We start from the raw sequence: 20,468 nt of genomic DNA on the forward strand, positions 1-20,468 counted from the left end.
AAAGAGCATGAAGACAAGAGGGAATTGTTTAACGAGGGAAAAAAGCAAAACACATCAAGTCCACCAGTTTAATCCTGTATTGTGTAGTTTTGTGGGATGGTTTGGAGGGGGTGGGGTGGGTGCAGAAATAGAAGTGAGCTGTATTGGGGATGGAAGCAATGATGATGGTGGAGAATTACTGAAAGAGATCATTCACAGTCTGGAAATTAACATTTGGTGTTCGGTAATGGTCATGGTTCAGTGGGAGGTTAGGAGCGATCAGAGAATTGGTATTGACCTCAGGAAAATACTGGTCCATCCTCCAGGCAACAGCAGCACTGTAGCTTTATAATGATGCTAGGGCTCGAAGATATATTAGAATGAGTAGCGAGAGTGGAGAAAACAAGAGGGTCAGTAGCACAGCAGTAATTCTCAACAAAAAAAATCAAAATAATACCTTTGAATAGAAGCTAGAGTCCGGGTAGGAGGTAAAGGTTGAAGAGAGGATTAAAGGGCAGCCAGATGGTCAAAGAGGGCCAATAAAGAAAATACTGAGGGTAAGATGGGCTCAGCAACCCCCCCTCCACCCCACCCCACAGTGGACACTGTGCCTCTCTGCAAGTGATCAATGAAGACCGGCCACAATTCCCCTATGTATTTGCCTGCTCTCACCTGGCAGTGTTACCACACAGTCTGTGTCTGTGAAAGCTGCATCAACCTCGTCAAGTTTCAGGCTCCCCTCTCCTGGCTTCAGTTTTACTATAACCTCATCTGCATTCTGCTTCCAGTCGACAAAGAGATCTGCAGGAAGAACCACAGTTGTAGAGTTAAAAGGAACATACCAAAACATCTGGAGCCTAGAAACTAGAGCTCGTGATAACTTATAACATTTCACTGGCTGTTACTTTGAAAATGGACCGTTTTTTTATTCATTTACGGGATGTGGACATCGCTGGCTGGGCCAGCATCTATTGTCCATCCCTAATTGCCCCTTGAGAAGGTGATGGTGAGCTGCCTTCTTGAACCGCTGCAGTCCATGTGGTGTAGGTACACCCACAGCACTGTTAGGGAAGGAGTTCCGGGATTTTGACCCACCGACAGTCAAGGAACGGCGAAATATTTCCAAGTCAGGATGGTGAGTGGTTTGGAGGGGAACTTCCAGGCAGTGGTGTTCCCATCTATCTGCTGCCTTTGTCCTTCTAGATGGTAGTGGCATGGGTTTGGAAGGTGCTGTCTAAGAAGCATTGGTGAATTCCTGCAATGCTTCATATAGATGGTACACACTGCTGTTACTGTGCGCTGGTGGTGGAGGGAGTGAATGTTTGTGGATGGGGTACCAATCAAGCAGCCTGCTTTATCATGGATGGTGTCAAGCTTCTTGAGTGTTGTGGGAGCTGCACTCATCCAGGCAAGTGGAGAGCATTCCATCACACTCCCGACTTGTGCCTTATAAGTGATGGACAGCCTTTGGGGATTCAGGAGGTGAATTACTCGCTGCAGAATTCCTCATCTCTGACCTGCTCTTGTAACCAGAGTATTTATATGGCTAGTCCAGTTCAGTTTCTGGTCAATGGTAACCCCCCAGGATGCTGATAGTGGAGTATTCAGCGATGGTAATGCCATTGAATGGCAAAAGGGCGATTGACTAGGTTCTCTCTTGTTGGAGATGGTCATTATCTGGCACCTGTGTGATGTGAATGTTACTTGCCAATTGTCAGCCCAAGCCTGAATATTGTCCAGGTCTTGCTGCATTTGGGCCTGGACTGTTTCAGTATCTGAGGATCTGCGAGTGGTGCTAACATTGTGTAACCATCAGTGAAGTGGTGGTGTTCCCATGCATCTTCTGCCATTATCCTTCTAGGTAGTAGAGGTCATGGGTTTGGAAGGTGCTGTCGAAGCACCTTTAGTGAGTTACTGCAGTGCGTCCAGTAGAGGATGCACAATGCTGCCACTGTGCACCAGTGCCTCAATGGATACAAGCGGTGGAATGTTCTCGATGGTTTAAAACACCAACATGTCCAGTCTATATCAATCTAATGGGAAGCAAGCTCGTGAGCTGGTTCAACGAAAAGGCTAAATCCTCTGCATTAGTATTATTCTGGACTGGAAATACGTAGATAAACTCTGAAAAAAACCCAGCTAACATTACAAGAGGATAAGTTTACATTTAATTCGTACTGCATTTCAAAATGGACAATTTAGAGCATAACAAAAACAGGAGGAACAAATGATAAATTAGTGAATGAAAGTGGAGTGGGGGGGGGGGAAGAATCAGTTGGGTGCAAGACAAAAGCTACAAACAAGGAATCCTTTCTAAACTTTACCAGTCAATAATTTTGAATGGCACAAAACAGAAAATGGAAACTGTCGTTTATTGGCAAACTCCAAACTGGTAATTGGAGTCACCAGTCTGCAAACACAGGCCAATTCCTTGATTTGGATGAAGGAGCTTGTTGCTAGGTGCTATTCAAATTGCTAGCACTCTGAAAGATAATGGTATTTTATACGTAAACCTCAACGCTGGGCTGGTTTGAACTGCTAGCACGGGTTGTGTATATGCCCCTTGGAGAATATTGTGACGTAGTGGAAGGACTCATAGACTGATCAACACACTGGCATTGTTATTTTCATATCTTCAGGCTCATTCCCTATGGAACAGTGTGATGTAATGGAATGCTAGTATCCACTGCACGACAACTGGAGTGAGACTCAAACCCAGAGCTTTCTGACTCAAATGAAAATAAAAAGTGCTTGAAGTGCTCAGCAGGGGTATTTTATGCTTTTATTTCAGGTTTCCAACATCCACAGTATTGTCCTCCTAACTCAGAGGTGGCAATCTTGGTAGTGAGGCAAAGGTTGGCTCTGTTACTGAAGAGTTAACAATAAACAAGTTTACAGATGAGCTCACTATATCTTAAATTGTTGAACCACCAAGAAAGCTTTTATTAATAGCAGTTTATTCATAATTGGTTTCTAAGCCATGAGTGCAACACAGATTGCAGCTGGGCTGAGTGTATACCTGGAGTTTGCAGAGAGGGGAGCTTGAAGTGTTAATTTTGTTCTTAAATTGTGTTCTTGAAATCTAATCTAGCTTATAATTAGCAGTAACCGGAAAGTACTGTGTAAGCAGGCTAAGTTATTTCTTTCTTGCAGTTTAGACAGGGTAAACTCACTCTCAGCCTAGAAGCTGAGTAGTTAATTAGCTAACTGGTTGAATCTGGTATAAAAACAGAAAATGCTGGAAAAACTCAGCAGGTCTGACAGCATCTGCGGAGAGAGAAGCACATTTTGAGTCCATCTGACCCTCCTTCAGAGCTAAACAGAGTACAAATGTGATGAAATTTATACTGTTTAAGGGGGTGAAGCAGGTGAAGCTGGACAGAAGGCCAGCGATAGGTGGGGGCTACGGAGAGATTGACAAAGATGTCATGAACAAAAAGACAAAGGGAGAGTTAATGGTAGTGTAAGGGTTAAAGAAGGTGCTGATAGCAGCATAAAGGTAAGGAAGCAAAATGTGATAATAGTTTTAGTGAATTAAAAGGTGGGAGGAAATCAGTTCGGTGCAAGACAAAAAAGGTTAGATAACATGATTAAAAAGGGGGGATAAAAAAGCTGATAAAACAATGAATAAATGAATAAAAATAAATAAAAATGAGAAAAATAAACTCAAAAAATGGTGAAGACAGAGGAGAGAGTTCATTGTCTGAAGGTTTTAACTCAATGTTAAGTATGGAAGGCTGTAAAGTGCCTAATCGGAAGAGGTGCTGTTCCTCCAGTTTGTGTTGGGCTTCACTGGAACATTACAGCAGTCTGATGAGTGTTGTATGCCCCGGAGATACCTGGGTGGGTTTGAAACATGAAGAATGGAACTTCAGTTGGAATCTACATGGGCTAAGTCGGAGACGGAGACAGTTAATGAGGAAGGAAACATGGTTGTGAAAGCGAGTTTTGGTAAACACCTTGTCAAACACCAGGAGGGAAATGGAAAGCAATGAAGGCGAACAGGACAAGAGAGACAAACAGAATCCCTGTCAGAGAGAAGAGCAGTACTTCATGTTAGGCATTTGTGGAAGAGAAGTGGCAGTGAATTAAACAAGGTTATAAAAGCAAAATAGGATGGTTGAATCTGGTTACTGTAGCCCTAGTTCAGGGTTCTTTAGTGCAGCCCTTGCAAATGGAGTCCAGCTGTCTAACTTAGAGTGTGGTGAGAGGGGAGTTCAGGGAAGGAGTTGTTTGTTTCCTTTGTCTATTTTTCTAGCCCCATAAAAATTGGTTTTTGCTCTACTACAGGGAAAAGAGCTAGCTGTTTGATGAGTATTTGGTAAGTGGTTAAGTTTTACTCTGAGGTTTAAAATAGTACACAAATTGGTGGTAAAGTTAATAAAGTATTTGAGAAAGTAACATAAATAAGTGATTAACAGAATTAAATAATTATTTCAAACACATTAAGGATGGCAGGACAGGTGATGTACAGGTCTGAAGCATGTGGGAGCTCCTGGATAACATTGTAATCCAGGACAAACATGTCTGCAGTAAGTGTTTGTGGCTCGAGGAGCTTCGGCTCAGAGTCATTGAGCTGGAGGCTGAGCTGCAGACAGTGACACATCAGGGAGGGGGAAAGTTACCTGGATGTTTTATATCAGGGGGTAGTCACACCACTTAGGATAGGGTCTTCTGATTTGGTCAGTGGCCAAGGACAGGAGGGTGTGACTGCGAGTGAGGGCGTGACTGCGAGTGAGGGCGTGACTGCGAGTGAGGGCGTGACTGCGAGTGAGGGCGTGACTGCGAGTGAGGCAGGTAAGGGGACCCAGAGGGCAGGAGTGTGAGCCTCTGCAATTGTCCAACAGGTTTGAGGTTCTCTCGGCTTGTCTGGATGAGAGTGAGAGCTGCAGAGTGGATGAGCAAACTGACCATGGCACTGTGTACAGGAAGCCTTCCAAGTGGCGGGAGCAAAAAGGAATGTAGTGGTAGTAGGGGAACAGTAGAATGAGAGAGATAGACACTGTTCTCTGTAGCAAAGAGTCCAGACAGCTTTGTTGCCTGCCTGGTGCCAGGGTTCAGGGCGGCTGCTCGGGGTTGAAGAGCAGTTTGCAGTAAGAGGCGGAGGATCCAGTGGTCATGGTCCATGTAAGTATCAACAACATAGGCAGGATGAGGAAGGAGGGTCTGCATAGTCAGTATGACGAACTAGGCACCAAATTAAGAAGCAGAACCTCAAAGATAATAACTTCTGGATTATTACCTGAGCCACGTGCAAATTAGCATAGTTAAATAAGATTAGAGAAATTAATATGTGGCTCAAAGACTGGTGTGGGAGAAGTGGGTTCCAGTTTGTGGGGCACTGGCACCAGGTTTTGGGGAAAGTAGGATCTGTACCATTGGGACGGTCTACACCTGAACCATGCTGGGGCTGGTGTCCTCATGAGGCGCCTAACTAAGGAAGTAGAGAGGGTTTTAAACTGAATAGTGGGGCAAGGGATCAAATTTGGGAAGATGCGGTAAACCAAAGGGTAGAGACACAGCAAGAGAGGCAGGTATTAATATGGGAAACGATAAATAGACTGTGACAGGAAGGGGCAGAGTTCAAATCTAAGAGCAAATCAGCAGATAAGACTAGATGCTGCAAAAATAATAAAAGGACAAAACTAAAGACTCTGTGTCTAAATGCACGTAGCATTTGAAACAAAACAGATGAACCGATAGTACAAATGGGAATAAATATGAGCTGATAGCTATTACAGAGACACGGCTACAGGACAACAGATTGGGACCTGAATATTGAAGGGTGTGTGACATTTAGGGAGGACAGGAAGTTAGGAAAAGGTGGAGGGGGGAGCTCTGTTAACTAGTGATGGTATTAGCACATTGAACAGGGATGACCCAAGTTCAGAAATTCAGGATGTTGAAGTGGTTTGGGTTGAGGTAAGGAATGATAAAGGCAAGAAGTCACTTGCGGAAGTGGTGCACAGGCCCACTAATTGTAACCATACGATAGGACGGAGTATAAAAGAGGAGATAATGGGAGCTTGCCAGAAAGGTTGGGGGAGGTGATGGCATAGTGGTATTGTCGCTGGACTAATAATCCAGAGACCCAGAGTAATGCTCTGGGGACCCGGGCTCGAATCCTGCCACGGCAGATGGTGGAATTTGAATTGAATGAAAATCTAGAATTAAAAAGTCTGATGATGACCATGAAACCATTGTCGATTGTTGCAAAAACCTCTCTGGTTCACTAATGTCCCTTTAGGGAAGGAAATCTGTCGTCTGGTCTGGCCTACACATGACACCACAGCAAAGTGGTTGACTCTTAAATGCCCTCTGAAAGGGCCTACCAAGTCACGCAGTTGTATCAAACCACTACAAAGTCAAAAAAAATGAAACCAGATAGGCCATCTGGCATCAACCTACGCGCTGGAAACGACAACAGCAAACTGAGCCCTGTCGATCCAGCAAAGTCCTCCTCACGAACATCTGGGGGCTAGTGCCCAAACTGGGAGAGCCATCTCACAGACTAGTCAAGCCTGGCATAATCATCCTCACGAACACATATCTTACAGATAATGTCCCAAACACCACCATCATCATTCCTGAGTATGTCCTGTCCCACCGGCAGGACAGACCCAGCAGAGGTGGTGGCACAATTGACAGGAGGGGGTTGCCGTGGGACTCAACATCGACTCAGACTCCATGTCTCATGGCATCATATCAAGCATGGACAATGAATCCTGCTGATTATTGCCCGCACCCCCTCCCCCCTCCCATGTTGAACGTCACTTGGAGGAAGTACTGAGGGTGGCAAGGGCACAGAATGTGCTCTGGGTGGGGGGCCATCACCAAGAGTGGCTCGTTAGCACCACTATTGACTGAGCTGGCCAAGTCTGTAAGGACATAGCTGTTAGGATGGGTCTGCGGCAAGTGATGAAGGAACCAAGAGGGAATAACATATTGGACCTCATCCTCACCAACCTTTCTTCTGCAGAAGCATCTGTCTTTAACAGTATCAGTAGGAGTGACCACCGCATAGCCCTTGTGGAGGCGAAGTCCCATCTTCATATTGAGAAGACCTTCCATCATGTTGTGTGGCACTACCACAGTGCTAAATGGGATAGATTTCGAACAAATCTAGGAACTCAAGACTGGGCAATAACAAGGCTCTGTGGGCCATCAGCAGCAGAATTATACTCTGACACAATCTGTAACCTCATGGTCCGGCATATCCCACACACAACAATTACCATCAAGACAGGGGATCAACCCTGGCTCAATGAAGAGTGCAGGAGGGAATGCCAGGAGCAGCACTGGACATACCTAAAACTGAGGTGTCAACCTGGTGAAGCTATAAACACAGAACTACTTGCGTGCTAAACAGCATCAGCAGCAAGTGATGGAAAGAGCTAAGCGACCCCACAACTAATGGATCAGATCTGAGCTCTGCAGTCCTGCCACATACAGTTATGAATGGTGGTTGACAATTAAACAACTCACTGGAGGAGGTTCCACAAATCTCTCCACCCTCAATGATGGGGGAGCCCAGCACATCAATTCATTTGCTACAATCGTCAACCAGAAGTGTCGAGTGGATGATCCATCTTGGCCTCTTCCAAAAGTCCCCAGCATCACAGATGCCAGTCTTCAGCCAATTCGGTTCACTCCACGTGATAACAAGAAATAGCTGAAGGCACTGGATAGTGCTAAGGCTATGGGGCCTGGCAAAATTCCAGCAATAGCACTGAAGACTTTTGCTCCAAAAAATGCTACATCCCTAGCCAAGCTGTTCCAGTACAACTACAACACTGGCATCTACCTGGCTATGTGAAAAATTGCCCAGGTACGTCCTGTCCACAAAAAGCAAGACATATCCAACCCAGCCAATTACCGCCCCATTAGTCTGCTCTTGACCATCAATAAGGTAATGGAAGCAGTCATCAATAGTGCTATTAAGCGGTGCTTGCTTAGCAACAACCTGCTCACTGATGCCCGGTTTGAGTTCCGCCAGGGTCACTCGGCTCCTGACCTCATTACAGCTTTGGTTCAAACATGGACAAAAGAGCTGAACCCCCGAAGTGCGGTGAGAGTGACTGCCCTTGACATCAGGGCTGCATTTGACCGGGTGTGGCATTGAACGTCAAGGGGGGGATGGTTAGATTCTCACTGCTTGACTTGTGTGGCAACACCAGCAATTGGAAATATTTCTAATGAGAGAGAGAGAGAGAGAGAGAGAGAAAGGATTGACGAATAGGCTCAGAAGGTAGAGCTGATTCTTACAAGGGGGCAAGCTTGGTTTGCCCAAGAGCATTTTAGTGGCCTTAGAAATCTAAAACATAATGGATCTGTAAAATAATGCAGTAAAAGGCTAAGCTTCAAAATAAAAGCAACAAAGTCATCTCTAGCTTGTTTCAGAGGTTAGGTTATGTTTAATATTTGGTTAAAAGGATAAGCTGTGTGCTTAGCTGCCTGAGTTCAGTGAGTTTCACAAAGATCAAGATATGATAAGGAAGGATCATGACTCTCAGTCAACCAGATTCCACACCTTTTGAACTTACAATACCAACAGAAAATCAAAATTACACAGAATTAGCGCCGTTTTTGACTATAATTGTCAGTAAAATCTTAATATAAGATTTGTGGAATTTAGACATCTTTTTCAGTTTCCCATGATTAAAAATATCTAATCGTATATTCAGAATAATGTCAGCTATATTAGAAACAATAATGGCCACACCCATAAAACCTGAGCCTTAAACTACTATCTACAACTCTGGGGTATCTATACCACTCAAAACGGGTTTATTCACAGTACGATGTTTTTCATTAATATCACCTGAAACCATAAAGTGCAGCATAACAGTTAGTCTTTTATCTCCACAATAAAAACACAGCCCTTACTTTTCTTGACTTAACTTTTTTTGGCTTTTTTCATGTTAATGTGATCCAACTGGAAAAGGTTAGAAGCTGCAAACGAGATGTTAAAGAGGTGCAATATGGTTCTGGAGTCACAGGGTACAGGCCACTATCCTACACTCCCTCAATGGTGAAATTATCAATTCCTTTCAAAATCCTAAAAAAAAAACTCAGTTATCCCACAACCCTCAAATCAGGGCCAAGCTGTCCAGGTGGGGAGATAGGAAACACTTTTTCACGCATAGGACAATGGAAGTGTGGAACACTACTATAAAAACCAGTAGATGCTCGCACAATTAATATTTTAGATCTTCGAGTAATAGGTTTTTTGCTAGCCCAGGTTATAAAAACATGAAGCCAAGGTGGGCGGATAGAGTTAAGATACAGATCAGTGATGCTCTGTGCAAGGGCTTGAATGGCTTCCTTCTATTTCCATGTTCCTTACACAACCTCACTATGTCCCAAAGCACTTTACAGCTAATAAAATGCCTGTTGTAATGCAGGAAATGCGCAACTAATTTGAACACAGCAAGGATCCACAAATAGCCACGAGCGCTTTACAGCACCGCATCCCTAGAATGCGGCCAAACCATGGGTGCGGTTAACAGCAGAGCCGACCATTTAGCTGCTACTACTCAAAATAGAATTAACTGGCAGATAACTGTAATTAGAGTTAGGATAAATGCTATCAATGAGCATTTGGAGCACAAACTTTTACGCGAAAACAGTCAATTCCAGTGAAAGTCTGCTTCATTTTCCTAAGGGTAGGGGCTCCCCGAGTGCGATTACTAACAAAAGCAACAATTTCTCCAAAACCTGACAAAATAAAAGCAGCCTGCGCCAGTTACAATGCAATGCTGACATCTGGCAAGAATAGTATGTAGTTAGCAATCAGCTTGAAATTGCCGTTTAACTGAAGAGGCTATCACACAAAAGTTATTTTGGGTTTACTAACATACGAAGAAGGGGTGGGCCATTGGGCCTGCTCCACCATTCAATAAGATCATGGCTGATCTGATTATAACCTTAACTCCACATTCCCACCTACCACCTGATAACCTTCTTAACCTTGATTATCAAAAAACTATCTAGCTCTGACTTAAAAATATTCAAAGGCTCTGGTTCCAAGTCCCTTTTGAAGGGGAGAGTTCCAAGGACTCACGTCCCTCAGAAAAAAATTTCTCCTCATGAGTTTTAAATGAGTGACCTTTTATTTTTAAACAGTGACCCTTAGTTCTAGATTCTCCCACAAGATGAAACGTCTTCTCCATGTCCACCCTGACCAGACCCCTCAGGATCTTAAACAAAAACAAAAACAGAATTACCTGGAAAAACTCAGCAGGTCTGGCAGCATCGGCGGAGAAGAAAAGAGTTGACGTTTCGAGTCCTCGTGACCCTTCGACAGAACTCAGGATCTTGTATGTTTCAATCAAGTCGCCTCTTACTCTTCTAAACTCCAGCAAATACAAGCCTCATCTGTCCACCCTTTCCTCATAAGACAACCCGCCCATTCCAGGTATTAGTCTGGAAAGCCTTCTCTGAACTGCTTTCAACACACTTACATCCTTCCTTAAATAAGGAGATCAATACGGTACACAGTACTCCACTACTCACTAGTGCTCTGTATAACTGAAGCATATCTCCCTACTTTGGTATTTAATTCTTCTCAATAAACGATAACATTCCATTAGCTTTCTTAATTACTTGCTGTAGCTGCATATTAGCCTTTTGCGATTGATGCACTAAGGCAACCGGTCCCTCTGCATCTCAAAGCTCTGCAATCTCACCATTTAGATTAAGGGACAGGTTGCTGGTAATTATTGGTCCAAGGCATGTTAAGCTGTCAATGACTTCCAGAGTGAAGTTGTCAATGTTGATGGAAAATGGAGTCTCTACGTGCTGGCACATAACTTCGGTCTTCCTGATGCTGACCGTCAATCCAAACGCCTTGCAGACCTGGGAGAACTGATCTACAAGCTATTACAAGTGAACTTTCAGTATGGGATGCCAGCATGGTGTCAAACAGCAACTCATTAACAAGGGCATTTTGCATGCCAGGACCAGTCTTCCCAAGTTAAACAGCTTGCTGCTGTCAGCTCCAGCATTCAGGCTGACACCCTCAATCGAATCGCCAAGTGTAAAACAGCAGCATGGAAGAAATTGTGCCAAAGAGTTAGCGCCAGGACACGGCCCTGGTTTACCACGCTGCTCATCTTGAAAGCCTCCGATGATGCTCCACTGCAACCAAAGCTGTGCATGTTCTCGTGGAAAGAAGAAATGATGCCCAGAGTCCAGGCAGGCAGCCTATTTCCCATCTCTACTGTCAAGGTTGAAGGCCTTGGTGAGTTTATGAAGGAAACAAAGTGGGCTGCAATGTTCGCAGCACTTCTCCCTTAACCAGTGAAGTAAGAGAATCATGTCAACTGTCAATCTGCCAGCTGACCTTGGACCTTGCTGCATACCAGGGAGCAGTCAGTGTCACAGTCAGTGCTGCGATCAGTGATGAGGACACTCTTGAGGGTGGTATGCCTGGTGATAACGAGATCCAGCTGGTGCCAGTGGTGTGATCTCAAATGTCTCCAGGACATCTTGTGGCACGGCTTGGTTTGGAAGTAGCTGCTCGTCACACGGATCCTATGGTAATGGACATAAAAACAGAAACCCTGGAAAAACTCAGCAGGTCTGGCAGCAACTGTGGGGAGAGAAACAGTTAACATTGAGTCCGTATGACTCTTCTGCAGAGCTGATGCATCCTGCATCAATACCTTGCCCAGGTCATTTGCAGTGTGCCAACCTGGCAATTGTGTTTTCAAATCACACTGCTGTCTCCATTTTGGAGGGCTTTATAGGTCATACAGACTCAAAATGTTAACTCTGCTTCTCTCTCCACAGGTGCTGCCAGACCTGCTGCGTTTTTTCCAGCATCTGGTTTTATTTCAGATTTCCAGCACCTGTTGTATTTTGCTTTCACCCCATGGTAACAGCACAGCTCCAGCAGGCTCTGTCCATTTTCATTCATCATGCAGACTCTCTGGTGTCCCATGCACATTGGCCAAGCTGCATAGTCAATGCCCACCCTTGCACTGAGGTCCCCCAGAAGGTACAGTCCCTCAGTGCTGGGAATTCTGCTGATAGTGTCAAGTGCCTCATAGAACTAATCCTTAACATCTGGGGTGGGGGCGAGTGCTGGAGCCTAGATGCACAACATTAACTGGGCCTGAGTGTTTTTTTCATTCATTCACGGGATGTGGGCGTCGCTGGCTGGGCCAGCATTTATTGCCCATCCCTCGTTGCCCTTGAGAAGGTGGTGGTGAGCTGCCTTCTTGAGCCGCTGCAGTCCATATGGTATAGGTACACCCACAGTGCTGTTAGGGAGGGAGTTCCAGAATTTTGACCCAGTGATGGTGAAGGAACGGCGATATATTTCCAAATCAGGATGGTGAGTGACTTGGAGGGGAACTTCCCGGTGGTGGTGTTCCCATCTAACTGCTGCCTGTCCTTCTAGATGGCAGTGGTCGTGGGTTTGGAAGATGTTGTCAAAGGAGCCTTGGTGAATTCCTGCAGTGCATCTTGTAGATGGTGATGTGACGAGTCAGAAGTCTCGCTGAGCCTTACGCGGGAGTTCAAAGCTTGCAAACAGCATGTTTTGTTTACTGTGAAAACCACATGCTCATGTGGTGCCTCGAGTTTTCCTGCCAGAGGAAGGAGTAATGTTTCTCTCTAAGGGATCCACTTTGGGCAAGGAAAAGTATGAATATAAGAACAGACATAACTAGGAGCAGGAGTAGGCAATTCAGCTCGAGTCTGCCCTGCCATTCATTACGATCATGGCTGATCTCACTTCGGCCTCAACTCCAATTTCCTGCCCTCTCCCCATAACCTTTCAACCCATTACTCATTAAAAATCTGTCTATCTCCTCAAATTTATTCAGCATCCCAGCATCCACTGCACCCTGAGGTAGTGAATTCCACAGATTCACGACCCTTTGAGAAAAGTAATTCCTCCTTATCTCTGATTTAAATCTACCACCCCTTAGCCTAAAACTATGGCCTCTTGTTCTGGAATGCCCCACAAGGGGAAACATCCGCTCTACGTCTACTTTGTCTATCCCCTTTAGCATCTTATGTACCTCAATTAGATCTCCTCTCATCCTTCTAAACTCTAGCCAGTATAAACATAAACTGCTCAATCTCTCCTCTTTAGACAAGCCTTGCATCTCTGGAATTAATCTAGTGAACCTCCTCTGAACTGCCTCCAATGCAACTACATCCTTCCTCAAGTAATGGGACCAAAACTGTACACAGTGCTCCAGGTGCAGTCTCATCAATGCCTTGTACAGTTGCAACAATACTTCCCTATTTTTATACTCTATTCCTTTAGCAATAAATGCCAAAATTCCATTTGCCTTCCTTATTACCTGCTGTACCTGCATACTGGCTTTCAGCGATTCATGCACAAGGACACCCAGATCCCTTTGCACTGAAGCATTCTGAAGTTTCTCTCCATTTAAATAATAAGTCACCTTCTGACCAAAATGGATAACCTCACACTAATCCACGTTAAACTCCATCTGCCAGATTTTGGCCCATTCACCTCACCTGTCCATATCCATTTGTAAATTTCTTATTTCTTCATTGCAACTTACTTTCCCACCTATTTTGGTGTCATCTGCAAATTTAGCTATAGTACCTTCTATCCCTGAATCCAAGTCATTAATATAGATTGTAAATAGTTGGGGCCCAAGGACCAAACCCAGTGGCACCCCACTAGTTACAGTTTGCCATCCAGAAGACCACCCACTTATCCCAACTCTCTGCTTTCTGTTGGTTAGCCAATCTTCTATCCAAGCTAATATATTACCCCTAACTCCGTGTGATCTTATCTTGTGTATTAATCTTTTGTGCAGCACCTTATCAAAGGCCTTCTGGAAGTCCAAATATACTATATCTACAGGATCCCCATTATCCACTTTGCTTGTCACATCTTCAAAGAACTCTAGCAAATTAGTCAAACACGATTTACTCTTTATAAAGCCATGCTGACTCTGATGGATTGCATTTTGACTTTCCAAATGCCCCATTACTACTTCCTTAATAATGGATTCCAACAATTTCCCAACGACAGACATTAAACGAACTGGTCTATAGTTTCCTACTCTCTGCCTCCCCCTGACTTTTTGAATAAGGGCGTTATATTAGCATTTTTCCAATCCACTGCAATTGCAAGTCCAAAGTTATGCAATTTGGGAGGAAAATCAGAAATGCAGAATTTCTTAAATAGAGATTGGGGAGTGTTTATTTCCAATGTGACCTGGATGTCCTTGTTCATGAGTCAATGAAAGTTAACATGCAGGTGCAACAAGCAATTAGGAAGATAAATGGTATGTTAATGTTTATGGAAAGATGATTTGAATACAGGAGTAAAGAAATGATGCTGCAGTTGTATAGAGCCTTGGTTAGACCACACCTGGAGTAGTTTGTGGGATTTTGGTCTCCTTACCTAAGGAAGGATATACTTGCCATAAAGGGAGTGGAACAAAGGTTCACCAGACTGATTACTGGGGTGGCAAGATTGTCTGAAGAGAAGAGATTGAGGAGACTGTGCCTGTATTCTCTGGAGTTTAGCAGAACGAGAGGTAATCTCATTGGAGCTTTCAAATTCTTACAGAGCTCAAAAAGGTAGATGTACAAAGGATGTTTCCCATGGTTAGGGGTTCTAGAATCAGGGGACACATCTCAGAATAAGTGGTTGACCATTTAGGACTATGATGGGGAAGGATTTCTTCACACAGAGGGTGGTGAATCTTTGGTATTCTCTATCCCAGAGAATGGGGCCCGTCAACCTAACAGAAGCAGCAACAACCCAGTGTTTTCAAACTCAAAAATGTTACTCGTGCATCACACATGACTGCAGAGTTGTGAGGCTCATCTGATCTTATACCATGCAGAGCAAAACACCTGCAGGTCAGCAAGGAGAGGAGGATATCAGGTAGCCTGACTCCTCCATGGTCAGATAATTCCTATCTTAAAAACTATCACAAACTGAAACAAGTACTTTGTAGGAAAGTGACAGCAATAAGAAATTACCATCTTTATATTTTCATACTGACACAACCCCTCTCCAACATTCTACGATAGAAATTCTGAAACTTTACCTCTACTGTGAATTCATTTCTAAATCTAGCAGCTGCCCCCATTCCTTTACAAACATAGCAATTTAATATTGTACCTGCCTTGATGCCCAAGCTTCGTACAAAGTGTGCAAATTATAATACATATATACAACAGAAACAATGGCTTAACAGTACTACTTGCCATTAATGTGACAGTTGAGGGCGATTGTTCGAGCATAAGTGCACAATATTCGGAGCGAGGTGATAGTTTGACTCCTAAGTGGTTTTAGTGTGTCCAACAGGTCGATGTGATGCGTTGGGTGTGTGGGTGAAGAGAGCTAGCTTGCTTTCCACTTGTGTGCTTGTCATTTTCAGCCTACGCTGCTAGTTAGCAGCAATGTGAAAAAGAGCCAAATATACCAGTTTCTCCCCATCAGTACATAGCCTCTCTATTAGCAAATCCTCAGCTGTGCCGCTTCATGGTGACACATGGAAACTGGGTCCCTCATGGCCACAGGTTAAAATTTCAGAGGAACTCAGAGGAGGTTTGGCACCCCCCCCCCCCCCCCCCCAGGCACGTGGACATGCAGACCCATCGGCACGTGGACATGCAGACCCATCGGCACGTGGACATGCAGACCCATCGGCACGTGGACATGCAGACCCATCGGCACGTGGACATGCAGACCCATCGGCACGTGGACATGCAGACCCATCGGCACGTGGACATGCAGACCCATCGGCACGTGGACATGCAGACCCATCGGCACGTGGACATGCAGACCCATCGGCACGTGGACATGCAGACCCATCGGCACGTGGACATGCAGACCCATCGGCACGTGGACATGCAGACCCATCGGCACGTGGACATGCAGACCCATCGGCACGTGGACATGCAGACCCATCGGCACGTGGACATGCCTTGGCACTCACGGACCAAACTCTCAGCTATGGGGCTATAGTGCCACCGTCTTGTGGATACCTCAGGAGAATTTGAGGACTAAGGGAGTAAACCCTGACAAAAATCTGGACTGGAGCCCAAAGGTCGACTAATGTCTAAATAAATAATTTCCTGGCAACTCCTGCAAACAAGCTGTTGCCAAACATAGTACTTTGCATTCTTTTGTATTCAACCGAAGAGGTTGAGAGGGGGACCCTGACTTTTGGGCATCCATTTTGCCCAGGCTTGTGCCCTGGAGAGGATATTCACTGTATAGCATTAACACATGGGAGACAGCAGTTATGAGTGATAATTCCAATTCGACTGGTGTAGAGAACGTGTGCTATGGGCTGTCTCTGATAGCGGGAAGGGCAATAGTGTTCGACTGGTCAACTGCCACCCAACGCAAGTCAGGCAGCTCCCAATGAGTAAGGTTTGCCTGCCCATGGTCCATCTGCTTCAATGTGTGCTTGGAGCTTAAGAGTCTCCCTTCAACAAATAGACGGAATCCATCACACCAAGTAAACAAACCAAACAAAGATAAACAAACCAAACAAAAGATGCCAGCTCTTCAACTGGCAGACTGCAACATTAGGACCTCATGCACAGGATTGACAGACAACCTTGCAGCTGGTCGATAACATGTGCAAGACAGCTGTGATCAACATTTATCTTGATAGGCTGAGCATTGAGCTGAACATAGCTTCCCTACAAGAGACGAGGTTTGCAATGAACAGATCACTGAAAGAAAAACATTACATTCATCTGGCGGGGGAGAGTTCAGAGGAAAAATGTGAGAAAAAGGTGTAGGCCTCATTGTAAGGCACTCACTCCTCTCAATGATAAAACCCACCACAAATGGTTCAGAACGTTTTCTCTCCACCCAGCTTTCAACTCAAACAAGGCCAGTTAACCTCATGAGTATCTATGCTCCAATGCTCTGCTCTACTAACGAGGCTGGGATAGACAGATTTTTGATCTCTCAGGGAATCAAGGGATATGGGGAACGCGCAAGAAAGTGGAGTTGAAGCCCAAGATCAACTATGGTCGTATTGAATGATGGAGCAGGTTCAATGGGTCATATGGTCTACTCCTGCTCCTATCTCGTGTTCTTGCAAAACCCCAAGTCAGAACACCTTTACCTACTGGGGGATTTCAACACAACAAACATGGTGGAAGTGGATCCTGAGGCCTGGCCCTCCTGCTTCAAACATCATGCTGGAAAAGGTAAATGAGAAAGGACAGAGACTACTTGAGCTTTCCTGCTATTGTGAACTTTGTGTAACTAACACCTTCCTTCAGAACAGGCCACACCACAAGGTGTCCTGGAGACATCCAAGATCATGGCACTAGCGCCAGCTGGATCTGATCATCAGCAGACATGACTCTCTGAACAGCACTCTCAACACACAGCTACCACAGTGCAAACTGTGATACTGATCACTCTCTGGTGTACGCCAGGGTTAAGATGCAACCATCGAAGTTTTTCCATTCAAAGCAGAAATGCTGTCCTCATCAATACCAATCATACTGAGTACCCAGATAAAAACTAACAGCTCCTTGGCTCAGTTGGACAGGGGAAGGCAGTGGTATAGCAGTACTGTCGTCGGACTAGTAACCCAGAGACGCAGTGTAACGCTCTGGGTTTGAATCCTGCCACGGCAGATGCTGGGTAGAATTTGAATTAGTTAAAAATCTGGAATTAAAAGTCTGATGACCATGAAACCATTGTCAGTTGTTGTAAATGTCTTTTAGCGGAAGAAAATTTGCCCTCCTTACCTGCTCTGGCGTACCCTACATGTGACTCCAGACCCACAGCAAAGTGGTTGACTCTTAAATGCCCTCTGAACAAGGGCACTTAGAGTTTGCCCAGCCAGTGATGCCCAGATCCCATTATTGAATAATAAAAAAAAACGACAATGGCAAACTTGTTGGCCCTGCAAAGTCCTCCTTACTAATATCAGGGGGCTAGTGCCAAATTTGGGAGAGCTGTCTCAGACTAGCTAAGCAACAGCCTGACACTGTCCTCCTCACGGAATCATACCTTACAGATAATGTCCCAGACACCACCATCACCACCTCTGAGTATGTCCTGTCGTTGGGACAGGGCAGACCCAGCAGAGGTGGTGGCACAGTGCTTTACAGTCAGAAGGGGATTGTTCTGGGAGTCCTCAACATCGACTCCACACCCCATGAAGTATCATGGACAAGGAAACCTCCTGCTGAATACCACATACCGCCCTCCCTCAGTTGGTGAATCAGTGCTCCTCCATGTTGAACACCACTTGGAGGAAGCACTGAGGGTGGCAAGGACGCAGAATGTATGCGTGGGGGACTTCAATGTTCATTACCAAGAGTAGCTCAGTAGCACCACTCCTGACCAAGCTGGTCGAGTCCTAAAAAAATCTCACTGTGGCAGGTGGTGAGGGAACCAACAAGAGGGAAAAACATACCAACCTGCCTGCCACAGATGCATCTGTCCATGACAATACCAGGAGTGACCACTGCACAGTCGTTCTAGAGATAAAGTGACCACCTTCACATTGAGGATACCATCCATCGTGTTGTGTGGCCGACTACTGTGCTAAATGGGATAATTTCAAACAGATCTAGCAACTCAAGACTGGGCATCCATGAGGTGCTGTGGGCCATCAGCAAAATTGTACTCAAACACAATCTGTAACCTCATGGCCCACACATCCCCCACTCTACCACTGCCATCAAGCCAGGGGATCAACCCTGGTTCAATGAAGAGTGCAGGAGGGGATGCCAGGGGTAGCACCAAGCATACCTAAAAATGAGGTGTCAATCTGGTGAAGCTATAATGCAGGACTACTTGCATGCCAAACAGCATAAGCAGCAAGTGATAGACAGAGCTAAGCAATCCCACAACCAGCAGAGCAGATCTAAGCTCTGCAGTCCTGCCACATCCATTCGTGAATAGAGGAGGACAATTAAACAACTCACTGGAGGAGGAGGCTCCACAAATGTCCCCATCCTCAATGACGGAGAAGCCCAGCACATCAGTACAAAAGATAAGGCTGAAGCATTTGCTACAATCTTCAGCCAGAAGTGCCAAGTGGATGATCCATCTCGGCCTCCTCCAGAGGTCCCCAGCCTTCAGTCAATTCGATTCACTCCAATTGATATCAAGAAATGGCTGAAGGCACTGGATAGTGCAAGTGTTATGGGGCCTAGCAATATTCTGGCAATAGTACTGAAGACTTGTGCTCCATAACTTGTCACACCCCTAGCCAAACTGTTCGTGTACAGCTACAATCTGGCATCTACCTGGCTATGTGGGAAATTGTCCAGATATGTCCTATACACAAAAAGCAGGACAAATTAAACCCAGCCAATTACCATTTATCAGTATACTCTCAATCATCAGTAAAGTAATGGAAGGGGTCGTCAATAGTGCTATTAAGGGCATTTGCTTCACAATAACCTGCTCACTGACGCCCAGTTTGGGTTCCACCAGGGCCACTCAGCTCCTGACCGCCTTGGTTCAAACCTGGACAAAAGAGCTGAGCTCCTGAGGTGACATGAGTGTGACTACCCTGGACATCAGCGCCGCATTTGACCAAGTGTGGCATCAAGGGGCCCTAGCAAAACTGGAGTCAATGGGAATCAGGGGGAAAACTCTCCACTGGTTGGAGTTATACCTTCCACAAAGGAAGATGGTGGTTGTTGGAGGTCAGTCATCTTGGCTCCAGGACATCGCTGCAAGAGTTCCTCGGGGTACAGTCTTCAGCTACTTTATCAATGACCTTCCTTCCAAAGGTCAGAAGTGGGGATATTTGCTGATGATTGCACAATGTTCAGCACCATTCATGACTCATCAGATACTGAAGCAGTTCATGTCCAAATGCAGCAAGACCAGATTTGGGCTGACAAATAACATTTGCACCACACAAGTGCCCGGCAATGACCATCTCCTACAAGAGAGAATCTAACCATCACCCCTTGACATTTAATGACATTGCCATCACAGAACATCCCCAATATCAACATCCTGGGGTTACCATTGACCAGAAACTGAATTGGACTAGCCATATAAATACTGTGGCTACAAGAGCAGTTCAGAGGCTAGGAATCCTGTGACGAGTAACTCACCTCCTGACTCCCCAAAGCCTGTCCACCATCTGCAAGGCACAAGTCAGGAGTGTGATGGAATACTCCCCACTTGCCTGGATGAGTTCAGTTACAACGACACTCAAGAAGCTTGACAACGTCCAGGACAAAGCAGCCTGCTTGATTGGCACCACATCCACAAACATTCACTGCCTCCACCACCGATTCATAGTAGCAGCAGTGTCTACAAGACACTACAAGATGCACTGCAGCAAACCCAAGTTCACCAAAGCTTCTTAGACAGCACCTTCCAAATCCATGACTACTACCATCTAGAAGGACATAGGCAGCAGATGGATGGGAACAGCACCACCTGGAAGTTGACCTCCAAGTCACTCACCATCCTGACTTGGAAATATATCGCCGTTCCTTCACTGTCGCTGGGTCAAAATCCTGGA

General features: G+C 45.3%; 1 protein-coding gene across 7 annotated transcripts in view; it reads right to left on the minus strand.

Moving 5' to 3' along the window:
• The window catches only part of usp19 (ubiquitin specific peptidase 19), a 138,393-nt gene that overhangs the window by 98,020 nt on the left and 19,905 nt on the right, over positions 1-20,468 (minus strand). For all 7 annotated transcript variants that reach the window (XR_005943625.1, XM_041192579.1, XM_041192578.1 and 4 more), the window contains one exon: positions 652-780. Coding sequence is in view for 5 of the 7 variants with exons in the window: in XM_041192579.1 (XP_041048513.1) it covers positions 652-780 (129 nt within the window). In the remaining 2 variants the exon portion in view is untranslated. The remainder of the gene's footprint in view (positions 1-651; positions 781-20,468) is intronic.

The sequence above is a fragment of the Carcharodon carcharias genome, chromosome 7 (assembly GCF_017639515.1).
Source record: "Carcharodon carcharias isolate sCarCar2 chromosome 7, sCarCar2.pri, whole genome shotgun sequence".
NCBI lineage: Eukaryota > Metazoa > Chordata > Chondrichthyes > Lamniformes > Lamnidae > Carcharodon > Carcharodon carcharias.